The following is a 21,969-nucleotide window of genomic DNA, read 5'->3' as shown; positions in this document are numbered from 1 at the left end:
AAACACTTTCGGTGTCAGGGTTAATTGTAACAACGTTCAGAACAGGTTTTGGATTGTGTAAATCCAAATCAAAATAATACTGAGAAGTGTCTCTTCATGTGCAGGAAATCTATGTTTACTAGAAATCTTTTGGGTTGTGATGATTGAAATCCAACATTTTGTAAACATACTGTCTTGGAAAATTGAATAATATGGCTGTTTGTGCACTGAACACAAAGTTATACTTCAAAATACTCTGCTATTTTTTAGATATTTCTCAAGTATAGTATTAATACATATTTATAAGTAACTATGGAGGTTTGTTGATGCAAAGTTTTATGTGTATGGACTCTATGGGCGGAGTGCAATTTAAAGGCAGGGTTGGTCATTTAGAAAACTAGCATGATTTTGAAAGTAGTATTCCCTCAATGCTCCGTCTACACCCACCCCCTCCCCTCTGCTCATCAGCTCATCACCCACTTTGAGTGTGGGCTCGTGCACGCTAGAGGTAGAGAGCGAGCAGGGAGACAGGGAGGCGTGTGATTGGTTCAACATTGGTTGAAGTTTTTACAGGCTTACAACTGCTACAGATGACAGATTTTATTTGTTCCTTTTTCAGAGCACAGGAGTTTTTAATTTATGTCAGGACCTTAAGACAATTTCAACCAACATCTTAAAAAGTGGATCTGCAGGAAATGACCAACCCTGCCTTTAAATTGAATATGTTTTGAGACAAATCGTTTGATTGAATTTGAAGGGATAATCAGGGAAAAGAGGAAGCTTTAGATTTTTGATGCTCTGAAGCCTGCAAAAGGATATTTGGTGCTTCTCCATATCAGACACACACAAACACACACAAACACACACACACACGGTCAGTGTACCTCTGTCAGGCAGTATGAGTTTACAGGGCAGAGCCAGCGGGGTGATGGAGTGTTGACACACCAGAGCAGTGAGACTTCCTGTTTGCAGAATAAAAAACAACATTCATTATGAACATTTATTTTAAAAACAGCCTCACTGACTGAGCTAACAGAGCGGGCTGCACCTCATCGTACTGAGCAGCAGGGGGCAGCAGAGGGAAGACATTGTGTCCTGCAATGGATACAAACTGCTCAGTGGACTGACTCACACTAACAGCACTTTAAATGTAGTTTCCATGTGTTCTGGCCTCGTGCTGATGGAGAACATTATTGTCACCAGAAGATTCACTGTTTAAGGATATGTTCTGCTTTTCTTCCACAACAACATCAGAGCTGGATAATGTTCTTTATACCCTCCAGTATTTATCAGTATTTATCAGTATTTATCAGTATGGCCTTATTTAAAGGTCAATAACCTCCTTAAAGATAAGAACCATATTACAAAGCTCCAGTTACCCGACATTGTGCAGGTACGATTTTATTATTTAAATAACTTTAGCTCCAAAAGGTTGTCCGCGTAGGTTCTCAGACATCCAGGTCTTGGTACTTGGTTGAATATTTTAGAGACATGTCACCTCTCCTCCTCTCTGAAGAAGCCTTTCAGAAGGAGAGGTGTAACATCTTAACGATCTTCAACCAAGTCCAGTTACCTTTGGATCAAACTTAGAGTCTCCTAAATATTGTGCAATGACGCAGTTTGCATGTATAACGTCTCGAGCAGCATTAAAACACTGCTTACACAGAGAACTAAAACAACAAGTTTGATATCTTGATGTCATTGAGGAATGTTGAATCTGTTCAGTCTGTGTCGTTTCCACTTGTTTCACTATGTCCCAGAGCTCTTGTTGTGAATATTCGCTCTGAAAAGCTGCTACAAATCACATATAACCAAGTCTGTGTCTTTGCTATGCAACTTATAACAGGGTAATTACAGGGTAACCAGATTTCTTGCATCAAGTGATGGATCATCTTAATATGTCATTGATTCAATTTGCTTGATCAGCCCGACTGAAAAACTGTCAACCAGTTACTCTTTGTAGTAGAAGCAGCTTCCAGACAAAGTGAATCCTCAGGAAATGTTCTGAATGATATTTAACTTGCCATGCTGTGGAGCTAGATCTGACCCACCTCACCCACTCTAACTTTTATGATGAGATATTAGAAACTCAAGTATCTAACATGAGAATTGATCTCTGTAAAAATGTCAGTATTCTCACCAAAGTATGGCTCGTTGGGGCATCCCTTCAGACGAACTCCTTTCTGCGTGCACTCGATCAGGAAGTGTCTCACCAGCTCGGTGGACAGATCTCCTACTGCACACACACACAGTATGTTTTAGTCTATTTACTCACAAGTGACAGCACATTTTAGATAACTCAAGCATGCTAATAAATCTGTGAATAAATCAAATACTTATCTCTTTGGAAATCCAATAAATTATTTAAAAACATGAAGTATCCCTCGCTGTGTTTCCATGCATGTATGTATATAAGCATCCTTAAGCATTAAAAAACGAACTACAAATGCAAACACATCTAGTATCTTGCCTACCTTTCTTACTCTGTTGTAGCACAGAGGGCGGCGGTGTGGCCACCTTCATTGCCAGTCCATACGCCCCCCTGAACGAGTGACTGTCTCTGACGATGAACGAGCCCGGCTCTTTGTCTTTCAGCACCGCGATGGCTGCGGAGAAAACGAAACACAGAGAGAGAAAATTAAAATCGTCATGTTCATGCTGTGTGAGGAGCAAACGTTTGTTATCATCTGCTCAGAAGTGGCCGTTAGGCTCTGCGCTCCAACACCAATATTTACCCTGCTCTCTGGAGATGTCGGGCTTGTACCAGAACTTGGAAGTGTCCTGAACAAACTTCACAGTGTCCTGCTTACTGCCAAAGTCTGCAAGACACAGATTAAGACTCTGTGTTAGCTTTCAGGCTTTTAGGGCCAAATATGAAATCACAGCACGCACCAAATGTAGCGAGAGAGACTCTTAAAGGATGACTTCACTTTTCTGCTTGGACCTTCTGACACATTTCTGTTTTGGGGGTCATCTGACCATTTTTAAAAAATATCAAAGTCATGCTTCAAACAGAATAATCTTGGTCAGTGTACCTGCTCCAGGTGACGGGGCCCCGCTCAGTCCTCTGAGGGGGTCGGGAGTCATGGGGGAGGAGAACGGGATGCTGAGGCTGCTGCTGCTGTGAGGGCTGGAAAACCCGCTCAGAGTCGGGGAGCGGGAGCCGAGCTCGCCCACATCACCCACTCTCCTCTTCTCAGGCAGCAGGGGAGGGAGGCCCCCATCCCCCATGAGGTTCAGGCCCCCGAGGCCCTCCACGGCCTCCAGCAGGCTGTGCTCCAGGCCGCCGTTCCCAAACAACAACAACGAGGACAAGTCCATGCTGTCGGTTTCCCTGGCGACCCCAGGATCTCCATCCAGACCCCTCAGAGCCCCCCGGGGAGAGCTGTGGGCATTGGGAGTACTGAGGGAGAGAGGAGGGGAGGGCTGGGGGGGGAACGGGGAGTTAAGCGAGTTTGGAGTCCGGTCGTGCCACACGGGAGGAGGAGTGGAGCTGAAGGAGAGGAAGAGGGAGGATAAGAAGAGGAGTCAACACCAGGAAAAAGCTTCTTCTTTTTTTAAGGAAATGATTGAATATTTAGTGATACAGTTTATGAGTAAGTTGATCTAAAAACAGAGGACGAAGGATTCCTGTTTTGTGCAATAAAGCAATTTCCTGTTTTTTTTTTTTTTTTACAACTTGTTAACTTTCTGGGCATGTGTCCCGGACGCTGAAGTCAAAGAGGCTCTCAGACTTTTGGATTTCTGTTTCGATTAAGAAGAAGAATGTTTGAAAGAATGCAGTTTATGTGGGAAGTAAGCCGACTGGGAAATGAATTTAAAAAAGGTAGCATGATTAATGCTTCTGTTTGTTTGGGTATCTATAAGAAACCAGTCAGATTCTTGCCGTAAAAAGTCACTTTAACAAGTTAGAACACGTCCTCAGTTTGTCTGCTGGAGTCAGACGTTCTTGTCATTGTCACATTGAACACTTGTCACTCGGCTGTCCCTCTAATTTAAAGAGAAGTGTTGTTTCTTAAATTACACAAGACGGACAAAGTGTGCCTCCATTTAGAGCCACTGGAAAAACACTTTGAAACCTCAGACTATAGTCTGTAGATCAACTTAGGGTTAAGAGTCTTGCCCAAGGACACATCGGCCATTGCGGCAGGAACTGGGGATCAAACCCCCGACCTTCAGGTTGAGAGACGACCGCCTCTACCACTGAGCCACAGCCTTCCTGTAGCCATTGTGATGTTAACCCATTGTTTTGTGAACCGATCTTCTCAACCTTCTGAGCTCAGCATTTTGTCTGTCTGCATCTTGTTTTTTTTTGGAAGAGGAAGTGACCATATTTGGATGACAGGGTGGACACGCTTTGTTACCCTCCATCCTGACTGAAAGGCGACCTGTGGTAACGATTTGTGAATCAGACGTAGCCCCGCCCTGAAGTAGTCCATATTGTCAGTTTTACTCTTAATAAGAACATCATTAACAGACTGAACATCGTGCTGTATTAAAGAGGACTAGAAAGTTATGATTGAGATAATGCGACCAATAGGGAAATGCTAACTAAGGATATAATAAACACATCTGAGAAGAACGGCCATTTTTCACCTGTTTTATAGATTCTGGCCCATTTTGTAACCGCTGTAGTGAAACCGAAATAAAGAATGCTACTTCTGCAAATTCTTATATCGGTCTTAAAAGTGTCCAAACTCTGACAAACAGACCACTCAGAGACACACCCGTGAATGTTGTGCCTACCTGTCTGTGTGTGGGAGGGGGCTGTCTGATGACACGGAGCACATGGAGCCAAAGATCCTCTGACAGGAAGCGGGCGTGACCGACACGTCTGATCTGAACCGCTCTCCCTCTGCGGGGCCGCCGGCGTGGTTCATACTGTCCAGGAAGCTCCGGGAATCTGACAAAGACAAACACAAGTTGAATCCTCTTTTGCCGGCACAGTTTGTCAAAGAATAACCAGAGGTACCATAAAGATGAATGAACTGTAATAACGGCCGTCATTTTACTACTCTGTGATGTTTGCCGACGTCGAGCCGCTTCTTTGTTTGGATTACAGAAACATAACGGCGTTCCAGCAGAGTCAAAAAACCCACTTCACTTTTACAAGGCAGACAGTTTACTTTGATTACACCCTAATCCACACCCTGATCTCATGTCACCATCTACTGTTTTGTCCCTACGACTTCAGCATGGTTTTTAATCTGTTTACTCAACATGTGTTTCTTCGGGGTTTCTTCCTCATAAAATAGCCACAATTTTCCCAAGAAAATCTCAGTTTTCTTCCCCATAGACGTGGCCCAGTCCTAATAGCGCATCTTGTAAGGTTTTTATTTCAGCAAGAAAGAAATCCTAATCCTCATCTCACACTCCCATCAGTCTGAGTCATTCGCATCTTAATGATACGTCGTAGTAAAGTGTCATCCCAAAGGTATTTCCCATCACACTACTTGAGTCAGATCACACCTCTAAATGTGAGTCATCACATGAGGATAATCTTAGGTTTTTTTTTTTTTTAAAGATCCATTTTTGGGCTCTTTGTGCTTTTAATGGAGAGAAAGGACGGTGACTAGAGTCAGAAATCAGGGAGAGAGAGTAGGGAATGACAGTCGGGGAAAGGAGGATAATCTTATCTGTTGTAGTTACTGGCTTCAGTCGCCATTCTCAAATATGCACTCCTGAAAAATGTCGAGAGAAATGAAGGCGGGACTGCTCCTGAAGTCCTCGCGCTCTGGTTGTTAACACATGCACCTCACAGTGGGAGACTATCCCCGTCAGACAGGGTGGGGGAGCGGCAGGGAGTGTCCCGACCCCAAATTCCCTCATACTTCGTGCACAGGAATAAAGAGAAGAACTTGCAAACAACATGTTACTTTGTCTTGAGGTTGATCTGTTGTTCGTTTTGGTGCCTGTTTTGACATAATGTTCATAAAGTGACAGAAAATATTATGCTTTATTTTGAAATTGACCGGACGCTCTGTTCATTTCCTTGACTGACTTCCTGTCCAGGTTGTCATATTCTTTCCAGCTTGACGCGTGCCTGCAGCGTACTCCGTTGAAAATAGACTTGCAGCGTTTTTTAAACAGACAGTGCAGTCGCTACGGAAACACAATGATTGACTAGAGTGGCAGTGAACGGCGGCGTAGTGCGTGGCTCTGAAAGACATTCAGAGTATGTGGAAATTGGGGGTGAGACAAGACATAGTCTGCTATACTACACTATAAAGACAATATCCGCCTCCATGACCCACTTTTGGGCCCCGACCCACCAGTTGAGAACCACTGCTTTACGAGGTGTTTTTTAAATGTTTGGACAGAGACGAGCTAGTTTTCTCTCCTTCCTTCTTATCCTTATGCTAAGCTAAGCTAAGCTAACCTCCTCCTGGCTCCAGCATCAGCAACATTTGCCTGAGTGTACTTTAAGATGTCTAAGCAGCTGTTTTCCTTGCAGTATTTCTTATCATGCCGTATGGTGTGGTACTTTTATTCATGTCAACAAATGTGAATACTTCATGCAGCATGTTGTGGTGTTGGAGGGAGGGCAGCACGACATCCTGACACTCTGACAGCACACACTGTGTCATTCAGCAAACATGAGGGCAGGCCGCCTCGGGCCTGTGAAGTACCATGAGTCACCGTGTAAAGAGTCAATCATTAGAAAGAGCTCCTTGTTCAGGCTGGCCGCCCCCCATCCAGCCATCATACCCCCCCTCTCTTCCGCTCCTTCTCTCCATTCAGACTCTCGTTGATGGAGGAATTTTGACTCCACCAGCAGCTCTGTTTAAGATTGTTTTGGACAGCATCATCCCCAGAGGATTATATAATCACCCGCGTGCTGCTCATGAATTTAAAGAATGTTTGAGGCATAATGCAACACACACACACACACACACACACACACACACACACACTGCACACACACTAACATATAGTGGAATAAAGTAAATACAGGATAATATTTAACCCTCTCAAAGTTTGTATTCCAGGTAAATTCCATTCATTCAAGTTTTAAGTATCTTCATTTGTACTCTAGTTTTCCTACTTGATGACACTTTATGCTCGTACTCTACTCTCATTTCAGGGGGAAAATGATTATTTACTACATTATTAGAAACTTGTGATACTTTTAAATGTAAGTTTGTATTTATGGATTTGACATATTATCAAAGATATGCCAACCACCAATTAACGGCATAAATTTATTGCCTGACTATGAGTGAATGCTGTAACATGTTCATGCATATTATACATCTGTATAGTTGGGGGGGGTCACCCATTTACTTTTTGTTAAAATACATATTCTTATAACAAGCAGGAGTGTCCTTCCTGAACTTTGGAGCACACTGACTGTGATTACAATTTTTAAATTTAAAGTATTTTGCAATTACCAAATAAACGCTTTGAGGTTCCTAAATTCCCAGGCTAATAAATTGCTCATTTGTTGATGCACTGATCCACTTAATGTCAATTTCCTGAAGTATTTGCTCATTGTGTGCCCTTTGAGTTATTTCTAATACAGAGTCTATTTACATTTCTGTCTTTTTTTAAATGCTTTTAATGATTAATTAAATAATTCCTTCACAACAGGTCCAGGGTTTAGGACTTCACCATGATGTTCCCACGCTCACAATGTTTCCCACACATTTCTATGATGCCAACATTTTGTATGCTGGATCAGATTTCTATCATTGAGAAGTTACTGGCAGCTGCTGAGACGCATAATGAACAGTCAAGTAGTGCTTTCACACATGCACAAAACTCCTGAAGTTTCTGGGGTGATGCATGTGTGAACCCCAAAACAGCAGAATTTTTCACTTTATCCTGAGTTTCTCCTCCAGCCCTCTAGTATTTTTCCGCAGAAAGTCAGAGTGACCTGATGTGAGAATGCAGGAGGATATAAATGACCTCGAGCCAATGGGAGGGGGTGGTGATGTTTATTCCCTTCGATCGGTGCACAACTATAGACTGTCTTCAGGCGACCGCTTCTCCAGTATGTTCTTCTCAAATATTTAGTTCTGTGATTCTGCTGAACTACACATAGCATTGATATAAAGGCAAATACTGAATACCGAATTGCATACTCTGTTGCTTCGTCCGCCACATCCACGTTGTTCTTTTTAGGTCTTGCCTTCTCTCAGGAGACCCCCCCCCCCACTCCGACATGGTAAGTCTCCCGCTGCGAGGTTCATGTGTGAACAACCAGATCAGGAGGATTTCAGGTGCAGTGCTCCTGAAATTAGTACATATTTGAAAATGGCTAATGCTATGGTATGTCTTGCACAATTTTACTTTTTATTGTCTCTCACCTAGTGTTAGTCAAGACCAGACTAACCGAGACCAAGACATACCCGAGACCAGAGTGCGCCGAGACAAAGACAAGAACCAAGGCAGGGCAAGACTGAGTCAAGACCAAGGCCAAAAAACATCTTGTGTGTCACTTACTTTGACCACAACAGGAAGTTATACATAACGGGAAGGTTGCAGACGTACTGGGGGATCAAAATCCAATTATCAATTAAATGAAGTTTCTCGTTGTTGTACAAAGGGGCTTTTCCTTCTAATCACAGTCAAAGTCACAATCTTGGCGTCTGCCCAGCAGTCTGAGACTGAGACAAGACCGAGACATAGGGTCATAAAGGGGTCTCGGTTTCGAGTACTACAACGCTACACAACAATATCAGCAGAATGCCTGATATGCTGCTATGGATATTTCAAACAAACATATTGAATTGCAGTACAATTCTTAGTGTCCACAACAACTCATTATATTAATTTATAGTGCAATAATCTTATGTTAGACCACTTTCTGCAAGTAATACCAGTCTATGACGAGTCTCATGATACTGATGTGAAAGTTTGATTATGATTAATAATAAGGTAACATCCCACTATAGTTGTTCTTAGCCACACAAAAGCAACACTCAACTTGAACTTTAGGGGTTAAAGGCTCAGGATATGGAAATTATCGGATATAAAAGTTGTCGTTGTTCGGGGGAAACAAACACAAACTGAGGAGAATGCACTGAAGGCAGCAGGAAACATTCCCACAGTCTCTGTCACTTCTTCTCTCTGGGGACGATCCACAGAAAGCAGCTGAGCATCGTCTTCCTCTCTTTTTCCCACGGATCGTCTCCCTCTCTGTGGTTTGTCACATCTGCTGCAGCTCAGATCATCCAGGTAATTACAGAACGACCCGACCTGCGGCAACACCAGCTGACCTCACGCTGACCGCTGAACTCAGAGGACGGCTCCTCCAGACGTTATTACGACCTAACGCAGCTCTCACCCTGTGTATCCACACTGCACCATTTCCATAGCGACCGACTGTCAGATGGACATGTGTTAATGAAGAAACCTGCAGAGAGACAGAACAGTCTGTGCCCAGCGTGAAACAGAAGACAGACAGAAGCAGATTCCTTTCACCCCTCGTCCAAAATAAAAAGAAATGGGCCGTGCAACTTTCCTCCAATATGCACCGAAATATTCTGGCTTCTCACCCCGGTTCCAAAGTCTCGTAAATTTCCCCCTGGCATGACTGTTAATGTGCCAAAACAAAAGGAGTGTGATGTGCATATTGAATACCAAAAAACTGCAAAGTACTGAGAGCTGACATCAAAAATCATCTAACTACCAAGCTTTATTTTACACCTCATTTTGAATCTTTCTTTGGCTGCATTAATCATTTATATTAACTTTATTACATTTTATTAAATACCAAACGTTCTCGATCCATTCAAACATTTTGTGTGTGTGTATTGATCATAGACTTTATATTAAGATGGATGGAGAAACAGCCGTCTGAAAGTGAAGCTGAAATATTTAGAGCTCCCCCTTCTGGCTGGCTTCAGAATAACCCATAAAGCCCGCCTCCTCTGTGTTACAAGACATGACATGGGTCAAATTATGAAGTTCAAATAGACGTCAATTACATTTTTAACAAACCTGGATTTGGTTGTGATGGTTAGTTACTATCATGCTGATTTATACATTTTTTAAATGTATTTTTAAACATGGGCGTTAATTTGAAATACAATTATTGAAACATTCAACTTCAGTCCGATTCGGATTCCGTTAATATCAAATTTCGCTCTTTCTTTGTGAGATTGATTTCTAACAACCCGAGCGAGAGCAAACTGCCTCCTGAACTTTAGAGAGCTGGTTAAATATTGACCTACATGAACCTCCAGAGCGCCTTGGGCTGAAGAAGGAGGTTTCATACTGTGCTTGAAGAAGTGGGTATACTCTGAATCTTTCTCTGAATGTTTTCATTCAGTCCAGCAGAGGATGAACAGCCATTATTAAAAGTTAGATTTTTGATTAACTGTGCGCACCTCTGGTTATTCGCAGCATAAACAGAAGATGTAACGTCATTAAACTTTCTATTACTGTGAGCGTCTGCTTCAATCTGACACCAGTATCTGTTCGGCTGTGGACTGTACCCACCCGAGGGATGTTTGATATTTTATCAGTAAGTTAAAAGTGTGCTGCTGTTTGCAGAAGAGGAGTGGCGCCCATTCTGATATTCCACCAGCCAGCTCCCTTCAGTGTATGACATAGCTCCAAATGAGGTCACCAGCGCAATATATCAGTGCCTGTCACAGGATTGTACTGGCTTCAATTCAGTACAGCAGAAGGAGACAGATACATGCTGTCCATATTTATATACAGTCAATGGTATTCACTAAATTTAAAGAAAAACAAAAATGTACGCCAGTTCGTGAAAACATTGAAACTCCTGAAAAACAACGTTTCCTTATTTGCATAAAGAATTCAGATGATTTCCCTCCACAGTGTTTTTCTGTCCATTGTTTATGCAGCTCATAGTGCTCACAAAGCCTCTTCAGTTTGAGTCGGACCGTGCATAACCCAATCCAGATGGCACGGACCCATGTGGGCACGACTGCCAACCTCCACCAGCCAATAGCCTCACAATAACACACACAGATACACACTAGTGCGCACACACACACTTTCCTGATCAGAGGGAGTGACAGTTTCATGGCTCGGATTGAAAACGTGTGCATACCTTCATGCTTTGTGCGAGGGTAATCCTATTAATCAATAAAAGCAGAGCGGGGTAACAGACAGCTAATATTTCTGCTCGTGTTTCCCACCTCCAGGCCGCGCTGCCTCATGAATAAGAGGAGGGGTACATCGCGCACCGCAGAGGAGAGACTGAAGAAATGCAGAAAAATGAAAGGCATATGGCCGCCACATAAAGAACTTCTGTAGTTTGTTGTGACAAAGAAACACTTCTCCTCGTCTCTCTCTCTTTTTATTTCTGCCGCTCACGCATTCAAACATTTACTCGCTGAGCAGAAGGGACGCACGCTCACACATAGAAACACAACGATGCACGGGGAGTTATGCAGCACAGCAGTGGGTGTGCAGGCTCCCTACTGACCACAGGAATGTGAGTGCAAGCGCTTTGTATGCACACACACACACACACACACACACACACAGACACACACACACAGTATACACACACACACACTCACACTGTGACAGGTCTGAAGGTCTCTGGCACGTTACAGCTGTTCACAGCGATCACAGGCTGCAGCGTCTCAGGGGGATGAAGGGAAAAGGGAGTGAAAGAGCAGAAACACAATGAGGAGGAAGACACCTGCTGTGATTCTGAGGCCCGCTGAAACGTCTGAGGTATAATGATCAGATTTTTCAACATGGTACAGGGTAAGAAACAGTCCTTACTAATGCCTTCCAAAGCTCTCAGTTCAGATAAAATGATTGTCCACTTGGCTGTTCAGATTCCCAATCCTGGGCTGCCATGATTTACAGATACACAATATGACATGTCATGAGGAGAGAGGTTACACGTTGAACTTACTTGTTTGGTTCAACTTTGGACAGAAAGTCTACAAAAAAGAGGGGGCTCAAGGCCGTCCTCAGCTCCACCTCTTTTCCTTCATCCTATACTGATTGAAAGTTAGTGTGAGGCAGCTTTTTCCAATATGGTGACCGCCATCGAGGGGCTTCAAATGTCTCTTCAGAAACCAGTAGGTGATGTCACTGAGACTGTGAGCATGATACAGTATATGGTCTTCCTGCTCAACACAGCAAAGATCGAACGTCCCCAATGGGATGAGGTAATGTACTGAATCATCAAATTCTGACAGAAGACTGGCTACAGTCCACACAAGTGAATTCAGATGGATATGGACGGATGGATGGATTGACGTTCTTTAAGATTTATATTAATGTTTGTTTGTTTGTTTGATTTTTGTTTTTTTAAGAATTTTGGGGGGTTGTGCTGTTATTTTAGAGATAGGAGAGTGGCTAGAGTCAGAAATCAGGGAGAGAGAGAGATTGGGAAAAGGAGCCACAGGTCGGATTCCAACCCAGGCCGCCCACTCCGTTCATGGGGCAACGCACTAATCTGGTGCCCCAAGATTTAAACCAATGTTGACCGACGAAATGGTGCATTATAACTAAGGTTGTCAAACGAGATAATTTTTTAAAATTGCGATTAAAGCTGAAATTCAATAGTTTATTCCGATTCATCGCATTTTTAATCACGTTTGAAATTCCATTACTTTGCATTTCAAAAAAGTTTTTGTGCTTTCATTTTGTTTTTTTGTTCTGTCTTCAGCTGAGGGGACTTCACTTTCTGTTTGGATGCAAACCTGCTTTTATTTTGAAATAAAATAAGGAACTTGTGGTTCACTGACGGTTACAACATTAACCTAAACTGAAAAAAAAACTTGTAATGGATCAAAAAGTAAATGAAAACAGCTACAGAGGACTTTAAACATTAAACAGTTCATGTTAAGAGGTGGATGTTACTTTGACTCGTCAGCTGAGCCCTCAGGAGTTTTTTTTTAAAGTGAAATGAGACATCCAAAGGAGCAGAGGTGTCATTATTTTCCATCACTGCCTACAGGGAGACTCTGCAGTCAGTGCTGTGGCTCAGCTGGTGTACCTTAAGGGGCCAAAATAACTTGTGATCAATGCGATTAAGAAATATGAATGAATTACATTTCAGATCTTAATCTCATCTTGATTATGGCGATTATCCCCGGCAGCCCTACTTATAACCAATGACTGAAAAAGAGTGGATCAGGAAACATGCATGTGTGGAATACAGGATCCATAAAGAGCCTCAAATGTTATAAAAATGGAATGAAAAGAAAAGCATGCTCGGCTTTAAGACAGGTAAAAGTCTGCAGGTGTTCACAGTAGATACAGCTGAGCTTTAGGGTGCTCTCACACTGTTCCAGGATTAACGGGGCCTGAGCACGGTTACCTCTTGTACATAAAGTCGTGGTCGTAATACAACACATGAATTGTTTTACGTAATTATGAAGAATGCTTAGTTACAAGACAGTCGGACTCGAAAAAAGAAAAGGCAGTCCAGTCCGCACATCGGCGATCAACACAGAGAACATGACAGATACTTTACTGACTCAGTGTTATTGTGAGTCATGTTAGTCAGATATAGACAGAACACTCTGAGATTTCTTCATAATGAAAGCTGTCCACGTTGTGTACCCGTGCTTGTGCTCGTACATGACCTGAACCGTGCTGAAGCACTCCTCTTCAAAGTGTGCCAGGGCCAAGGAAGTGTACCGAGCTTGATGAGCACCTTAAAGACTCAGTGGAGCTGCAGAGTTTGTGATAACCTTCTGTTGGTCTGATATATCCTTCACCTTGCTGGTAGTTTGTAACCCTTTGGTATTCAAAATTAGACAGACATTACAGACCTTTCTCCTAGAGGACATACATCTGTCTCCTGGATATAACTTGTCCCTGCATCAGAATGTGAGCCATCCCTCCCTCTCTCAGTAAAAATCAATCACCATCAGACCTTCTGAATGGGATCTGCGGGGTCTGAGTGTCTCTCTTTAGAGGAGGACAAACATGTAGGCGGTGGTCTGTAAATCAGATTCCTCGGCTCTTTCTGGGTGTTTGGACGGACAGCTTTATCGACTCGATGAGAAGGAGGAGGAGAGGTTAATATACGAGCGAGCTGAGGAGGGAGCGAAGAATAACAATGCTGCAAACAAGCGGAGGGGAGAGCAGGGCGGAGGGTGACGGTAAAAGAAAAGGTTATGAGAGTCAGGGTGGAGGTGTTTATGGGGGTCTGAAGTATTCTGGTAATGAGTTGAAGACTTTATAAACTGCGGTCAGGAAGATTCATCACGCACCTTCAAATGTATCCTCAAGCATTACAAATATATCAAACTTTTCTCATGTTTGAGGACGTCTAAACTGCAGATATTTGATCATGTTTTGAAGCTAAAGTGAAATTCTTCAGACTTCTGGGGAAGCGATCACGGATCAGAAGTAGTTCTCCTGATGGCTGCTCAACATGTCGGTGGTTTTAACATAACACTGAGTCGCATGAAGTTTGTTGTCATGGAAAGATCTTTACACTTAAAGCTCAGACTCATTGTAGCTGATGTTTGACCACAGACTTTGGATTTGTTTTCAGGACTGTTTTATGACCCTGGTACGAGACTGCCAAAGTCTACTGAGCTCAGTCATAAGTGGAAAGAAACCGGGTTAAAGGGAATGATTTCAGACATTCAGCAGCATTTCAATAACTTCATTTCAACATGAGTTAGCAAATGATTCAGTCACTGGAATGCCTTTGAACCTTTTACTTGTACTCAGTATCTATGTAGCCCAGTTTTTTTATTTTTGAGACCATAAAGAGTCGACTCTTTGCTTTGTGCTTTTGGGATCCTGTGACTTGCTGCAGGTTCTAACTTAATCTGATGATCATCGTGTTTTAGGACTACTGTGTTTTTCCGTGAACTGTATGCACAACATATTTGGAAAAACCTTCCATAACAGTGGTAGCACATGAGGGTTTGAAAGAGATCTGTGGGGGCGCCGGAAGCCACAGTGGTGAGTGCGCGAGCCCCATGTGTTGAGGCTATAGTCCTCCAAGCGGGTTGTCTGGGTTCAAATCAGAGCTGATGTCAAGTATGAATCTGTTATACTCGGTCCTAGAGTCCAAGAAGCTTCCAATCTCTGCTGCATTTGTAAAGCGTTTAGATCTATTATAACAGGCCTGCAACAATAAAAAAAAAGCCTTAAGCCCTATGCCCACCTAGCATTTTTTTTTCTGAGCACCAGCATCTTTTTATTTTTTGTTTTCAATGAGTAGAAAGCAGGTTGTCTGGAGCAAAACAAAGGACAAGAGCTCTGCTGTTTTTGTGCGGTTGAAATTCTTTCAACTTTTCAGAAAGGCACTGTTGACATCACCATCGGATGTGCAGCGCTTTACTTCTCAAAGCACAAGCGCTTAATGCAAACACTCCCAAGCGTAGAGCCAGCGCTTTTCTGCCTGGAAAAAACGCTAGGCGGACACAGGGTTCTTATTTTTAATTACAGTAAGACCACTGTACTGGCACAGCAAACAGATCGCAAACCAGCTAGCAAGAGAGTTCAGACTCACTTTAGCCGCAGTGCCAGATCGAGAACTAAAACCTCCAAATCAACACCTGGCTCTCCAGTTTATTGAGACATTCAGATTCCAAATCTCCTCCCTCTCAGACTCACAGACTCTGAAGTGTGTTTCAGGTAAGTGTGTGAGCCTTTAGGGCCTCCTAATGTCAAATGGTCAAGTGCATGAGGACGGACTTTACGACGCCAAACTTTCCCTGAGTCAGCATTTCTGTAAAAGCTTTCCTGAGACTGTGTCGGGCTCACAGAAGGAAATGGAACGAGCCAAACAGAGAAACAAAGACAACAACAAATAAAACAGATTCATGGCTTCAATGCCAGTGAAGACGTCCATCTTTTACAAGCAACATTTTCCTGCTCTTCCTGGTTGATACCTTGGCATTCTCAAACCAGATGTGCTCAATAATCAATGTGAGCGAGATACAGACTTTTACAGCAAAAACTAACCCCCATCTACAAACTGAAGGGGTTCAGGATTCACTTTCATTTCTCACCTGTGAGCAGTTAGGTAATGATCCTTTTATGGGTGTGCAATCCCTTTATGATTTATCAATAAATTCCAGGGAAGTTTGAGGGAAAGATTTAGGGTTCAGGGTTTACTTTGTAGCATGGTTCTTATTAATCTTAAAATCTTAAAATACTTTGCATGAAGACTTCCTGTGTGGGGACTAAAGGGTTAACTGTTCACACTTGAACTCAATGGGCTGAAATTCTTTTGAAAAGGGTTATCAATTGTTATCCAGTTTGATTGAGTCCAAGTGATGCTTTTGCCTCACAAAAATTGAATACTAGCAATCATCACCGTTGAGAATCTCCATCTGGAGAATTTCTGAATTGACTTCAATCATCTATTTATTATCCGAAAATGTGGTTTGATCATTGCTGTCATTTCCTTTGTTAACTGTTTTTGCACCAATACACCAAGACAAATTCCTTGTATGTGTAAATTTACTTGGCAAAAAAAAACCGATTCTGACTGATTCTGACTCGGAAAATATGAGCTGTTCTCCCAAAGCTCCTTTTGTTTCAATCTACTGTAAAAGTTTGAAACCAGTTAACCTGTGGTCCAGAGGGATGTTGTGACTAACGTCTCTGGGGGCTACAGACACCCCGACAGAAAAGCAAATCTTCAAAGACTTTTTTCTGGTTCAGCTCGGGTCAGTGGAGCAGAAAAAGGGGGAAACTGCCTCCCTCGGTTAACCACCAATACATCAGCCCTCCATGACTGCACGATGGAGAGCCAGGATAGCCTTTAACTGGATGAGATCATGAGCGCAGCAGCAGCAGTGGAACAAACCATCTCATCGTCCCACCAAGTGAGGAGTCAGAGGGGCTGCAGATGCTGCTGTCAACAACCAAAAAGGGAACTTTCAAATGCACAACAAAAAAGACAGAGATGATGTTTCAAAGGTGCAGAGTGTTTGGAAGAGAGTGAAAGCATCTGAAATTCCAGGAGATGTTTGCAAATAGCAGCAGCCTGGAGGAGAGAGGGGAAGTGTTTCTGAGCATGTGTGCATTCCCAGGAGGGACGGAGGCAGAGATAACGTTGTATAAACAACAGAGAACGAGCAGAAAAACACAAGAAAAACAATTTCTGAGAGGAGGAGAAAGAATGCAAGAGCACAAAAAAAAGATGTGAAAGTGTGACACGTGTGTGCATGTGTGTACATACCGAGAGACGCAGTCATGATGTGTGACACTCTGAAGTATCCCGTTATCTTCAACAAACTTTGAATTAACTCCTTCACTTTCCTGCTCTTAAATCTGTCGGTTCTGCCTCCTTGAATGAAACTCTCCCCTCTACTAGAGTCTCCTCCTCTCTCTATCACTTCTCCAAGCAATCTGAGCTCGACTCGCCGAGGCTTTTCTTTTTTTTTTTTTTGTTCAGGGGCTGGATCGTTTCACCGCCATGCCCAATTCCTTTCGTCCCCCAGATGGAAAAATAAGCTCCCCGTTTGTTCCTGGCTTGTTGTGACACCGCTCGACTTCTGGGTTTGTATGGAGGGAGGGACCAGAGGTGGAGAATTCCTCCCTCCCTTCCTCCCTCCCTCCCTCCTCTTCCTCTCACTGACCACTGAGCATTGTTCCTGCCGGGTTACTGCGAGCACTTTCCCCCAATCAGAGTGGATTCCAGCGAGGTCAGAGATCATATGTGGCCTTTTACGGAGCACAGAGAGGAGGTGGTGTGGTGGTCAGAAGGGAGTAGAAGGAGAGGGGGGTCTGAGGGTTTCTATAGCCTCTCTGTCAGGGCATGTGTGTCCACTCCCACCATCTGCTCGCCACAAACACACAGAGACACAAAGGCATGCAGACACACACTGTCCGTGTCTCCTGCCATGTGTCTGATCTTAGCACTTCATAAATTACACCATAAAGCTGTTGATTGAATTGTGTCGAGTTTACTTTTGTTTCAGCGGAGACATGTGCTGCAGGACTTTATTTTAACCTCAGTGACACAGGAAATGAGCTGGAATGAACATCAGCACGGTCCATCTGTGATTCTCGTTTATCAGTTTAAAGACCCCAGTGTGCACTTATGAAACTGTAACAGAAGATTACCATGGATGTGTATGTGCATGTTTCAACAGCATCAAAGCAAAATAGTGACTTACAGATGCTGGTCAGTCGCCTTAGATCCCCAGTGAGCCACTAGCTTTCCAAGCTGAAGCTTGGAGCTAGCTGGCATTGCTCAGAAAACAGACAGAAACAGATATAACAGCAAAACAAAATCTGTCTTCCTGCAACACTAAAGCTTCCCAATCCATATTTGAACAGTACCTTGTGTGTTTGATGTAAAACCAAGGCATATGCAACTGGTGGCTTGATTTTGTCACGCTTAGCCGAGCTAGCTGATCCCCTCTGGTTCCAAGCTTTATATGCTAAGCTAGCCAATTTCTAGCTTTAGCTTATTGTTAAAAAATTAAAGGATGCACATATTTTACAATAACGGCTACCATCTTTGTCGTAGTTCTTGTAAAGCTCACATATGGTTGAAGCCTCTTATTAGGCCCTCCCCTGGCAGCCCTGCAGCGTTCAGCCCCCCTGGAAGGCTTCCAGAGAGCTGGCCAATTAAAAGAAAGTGGGCATGTGGGGCGCCTTAAAGAGACAGCAGCTGAAATTAACCGTTTCAGGCAGAGGCTGGGTTTTTACTGACACCAGTATCAGATAAATCAGGAGTTTTTTGAGCTGCTAATCCTGTAAAGCTACTCTAAAGGTTTCACAGACTTACAACATGAAAGGTGAAAATGAGGAGAATATGGGATCTTTAAACTGGTGATAGTAGCATGTTAGCTAGCTTAACCTAACATAAAACTGAATACAGAAGGAAGCCGGTAGCCTCACTCTGTTTGAGGGTCACAAAATGCGCTTTACAGATTTGTCTTTCAGTGCTGACCGAAGAATAAGGTCGACTGTTTCTAGACTGTGAAGTATTAAAACCTTCTCATGATCACCACCAGCACTTGAAAACTTCATCATTTAAGGCTTCACCATTTCCAGATTCAGTCATGTGAATGAGGAGAGGTTCCCCTGCCCTCTGTGCCCTCTCCCCTCACTCTCTCCTGACCTTTGACCCCTGATGTTCAGACGGTCGAGTGTCTGTCTGAAGGGAGCATCTGTCTCTGCTGAGCCTCGGCTCATAACAACATCCACATTCCTCTGGCTGAAAGCTGCTTCCTCTTGGGGACGGCTTCTGTATATATATTACTTTTGTTTGTTTTGATGTGATGTGCGAGTACACAAAGGAAAACGGGCTTAAGTAACATTTAGGGCTGTGCTTCTCCGCCACGAGGAAATTAAAGAACAGAAGTCCAGAGACGGCAGAGGAGTTCATCCTGGGTTGAAATATGACGATGACTTTGCAAATCAAACAATCAGGGCACACAAAATGACTCAAAGCTAAACACCTGATCGCATCTAAGCTGTCAAACGAGCGCTTAATCACATTTTAAATCACATGTTTGAAATTCCTCTTTTTTTCACATTTACAAATACAAAATGTTAGGCTTTTATTTTGTTTTAAGATGAGAGTACTTCACTTGCCGTGTGCTTTTATTTTGAAATAAAGTAAGGACCTTCTGGTCGATGGAAGGTTAGGACATTAACTGCAGAAACAGGAAGTGGATAGGGATCCCAAACTAAAATCAAGCAGGTCAAAGGAACGGTAACAAAGGTCAATGTGTCAACCCAAACACACAACACACAGGCTTCCTGGATGTAGAGAGTGACTATTCTGATGGCGAGCACAGTGGGGACTATCGCTGACTGAGCGCTGCGTTGTTCTGGAGCTGAAGGTAATCACTCTTAAAATCACTGCAGCTTCAGGTCAAACTTTGCTCACAGTAACGACTCTGAACATTAAATAAAAATAATTGAATTCTGACTGCTGTGTCCAAACGTGGGGAATTGTTTCTCAGACTATCGCTTTCCTTCGACGTGGGAAACAGGAAGTGCTCTTGTGTGCCTCTAAAACAGGACTGAGCTGCAGACACTCTTTGTTCATTCTTCTGTCCATCCAGCTGACAGACACACACAGAATCAGGTGTTTCTCTAAAAACAACTCAGAATCATTCTTTCATCAGCTCCTTCTCCATCCTGCCGCCGCCGCCACCACCAACGCTGTGTTCTGACAAACATGTTTACAATAAACAGGCGGGCATGCCCTTTAAAACAATGAGCTGATCCGTCTGCAATACAGAACTAAATGTCGTCATAAATATCACTTTGCTTTGGTTATCAGAAGAGCGATGAAAACATGCTGAGGCTACACAATTTAAGCCCACAAATGTCAACTAACAGTTACAAGATTTGACGTTTTTGCCTTTAAAATTTCAAATGAATTTACCTGAAATTAAAAAGAAACTTTGATGCAGAGGCATACACGTCCAAGAGTAAAATTCAAGATTTGACTCAAGGTTCGTATGAACTCTCTGAACTCCTTTTTTATTAAAGAGGACATATTATCCCCCTTCTCCACATTTTAAAACAGTCCCCTGTGGTCTAAATGAAACATCTGTGCTGTGCTTTGGTCAAAATATAACATGAATCAAGAACCAGAGGAGGTTTGTGACCCTGTATAAACCAGCTCTCTCAGAACGCTCCATTTTGGTGTGTGTGTCTCTTTAAATGCAATGAGCCCACCCTGAGTTTTCCCGGTAGACATCACTCCTTCGATAGCGAGAATAAAAATGGCGGACCTACTCAAAAGTTTTGTTCTAGGCTGGGGGTGGAGTCCATGGGTGGAGATACCAGGGGAGCGGAGGGGATTTTTTTTTTTTACCAGACTCCCATTGTGACATCACAAGGAGAGCAAATTAGAAACGGAGCATTTTTCTCTGTGTTGTAAGACTTATGCAGACCACAAACAAAGCACTGGATGGATTTATTTAACACTTTGTGGGTCAGTAGACACTCAGGTTACCCAAATATATGTTCAGAAACACTGTCAAAGTGGATTTTTCATAATATGTCCCCTATAATGTGCAATTGACTTAAACCTGCATTCTCTCTAGAGGCCAGCAGGGGGCGACTCAATATGCAAAAGAAGTAGGATTGTACACGTCTATTGGAAAGCCTCAGACTCTAGTTTCAAGTCTCCTTCATTACAGCGTGATGTTTTATTTTGTAGATTTTCATCACATTTAGAATAAAACCGACGACAGAGCAGGGTATGTTTTGGGGGCGTGGCCATCTTGAGATTGGCAAATCATGGGATCATGAACGCCACCCACTTAGAGATGAATATGAGACAGAAGCAAAGAGGGACGCTTGTGTGTGAGTGTGTTTTTGACACTACAGTAAATTCCCCCTGCAGCTGTGTGTTACATATCTGTCCAGGCAGGATGTCCCTCCCCTCTCCTCCTGTCCCCTCCCAGAACAGGACGTGAGTGGACATCCTGTCAGCGGCGGCCTCTTCCTCTGTTATCGCCGGCTATTATTAGCCGCTATCAGCTGTCCAGCATTTCCAAATCCATTTAATCAACTCGCCCTGACCGCTTTTTTACCTCAAACCTTAAAATAATACACGTCCAGAAACCAGCCATCTGTTACCAAAAACAGAGACATGCCCTCGCAACCAGCCAATAGAAACAGAGCACAGGCCAGGTGTGTGTGTGTCTGTGCATGTGTGTGTTTGTGTGTGTGTTTGAGGTGTATTGTGCCAGGAGGACATTCCAACCTGCTCTTCAACCTTGTCCGACAGCAATCAGGATTCAAGTGTTTGGATTCAAACTCCAGCACTCTCGCCAGTCACACACACACACACACACACACACACACACACACACATACATTTACACGCTCACACACACACACACACACACACACACACACACACACACACACACATTTACACGCTCACACACACACATTTGGGTTGAGTGTACCTTGTGTCCAGTTGTGTTGTTCCCACTGCCCTCCGGTGCGAATCTGGGAAAACTCTGAGAAATGTTTCACTGGGGAGAGAGAGAGAGAGGGAGAGGGAGGAAGACGCTGATAAGATTTTTAAAATGCAAACACGGCCACATCAAGGAGAGTCCGTTCAGCAGACGTTATCTG

The 21,969-nt window shown here is 43.2% G+C and overlaps 1 protein-coding gene across 2 annotated transcripts in view; it reads right to left on the bottom strand.

Annotated features, from left to right (window-relative positions):
- tns3.2 (tensin 3, tandem duplicate 2) overlaps positions 1-21,969 on the bottom strand; it is a 47,283-nt gene that overhangs the window by 2,652 nt on the left and 22,662 nt on the right. For both annotated transcript variants that reach the window (XM_061034198.1, XM_061034199.1), the window contains 7 exons: positions 21,798-21,866; positions 4,726-4,882; positions 3,015-3,472; positions 2,715-2,798; positions 2,454-2,585; positions 2,120-2,215; positions 864-941 (listed from right to left, as the gene is read on the bottom strand). In XM_061034198.1, coding sequence (XP_060890181.1) covers positions 864-941; positions 2,120-2,215; positions 2,454-2,585; positions 2,715-2,798; positions 3,015-3,472; positions 4,726-4,882; positions 21,798-21,866 — 1,074 coding nt within the window. The remainder of the gene's footprint in view (positions 1-863; positions 942-2,119; positions 2,216-2,453; positions 2,586-2,714; positions 2,799-3,014; positions 3,473-4,725; positions 4,883-21,797; positions 21,867-21,969) is intronic.

The sequence above is a fragment of the Labrus mixtus genome, chromosome 3 (genome assembly GCF_963584025.1).
Source record: "Labrus mixtus chromosome 3, fLabMix1.1, whole genome shotgun sequence".
Taxonomy (NCBI): Eukaryota; Metazoa; Chordata; class Actinopteri; order Labriformes; family Labridae; genus Labrus; species Labrus mixtus.
The sequence above is the reverse complement of the archived record's forward strand: the minus strand, read 5'-3'. Positions and strand labels throughout refer to the sequence as shown.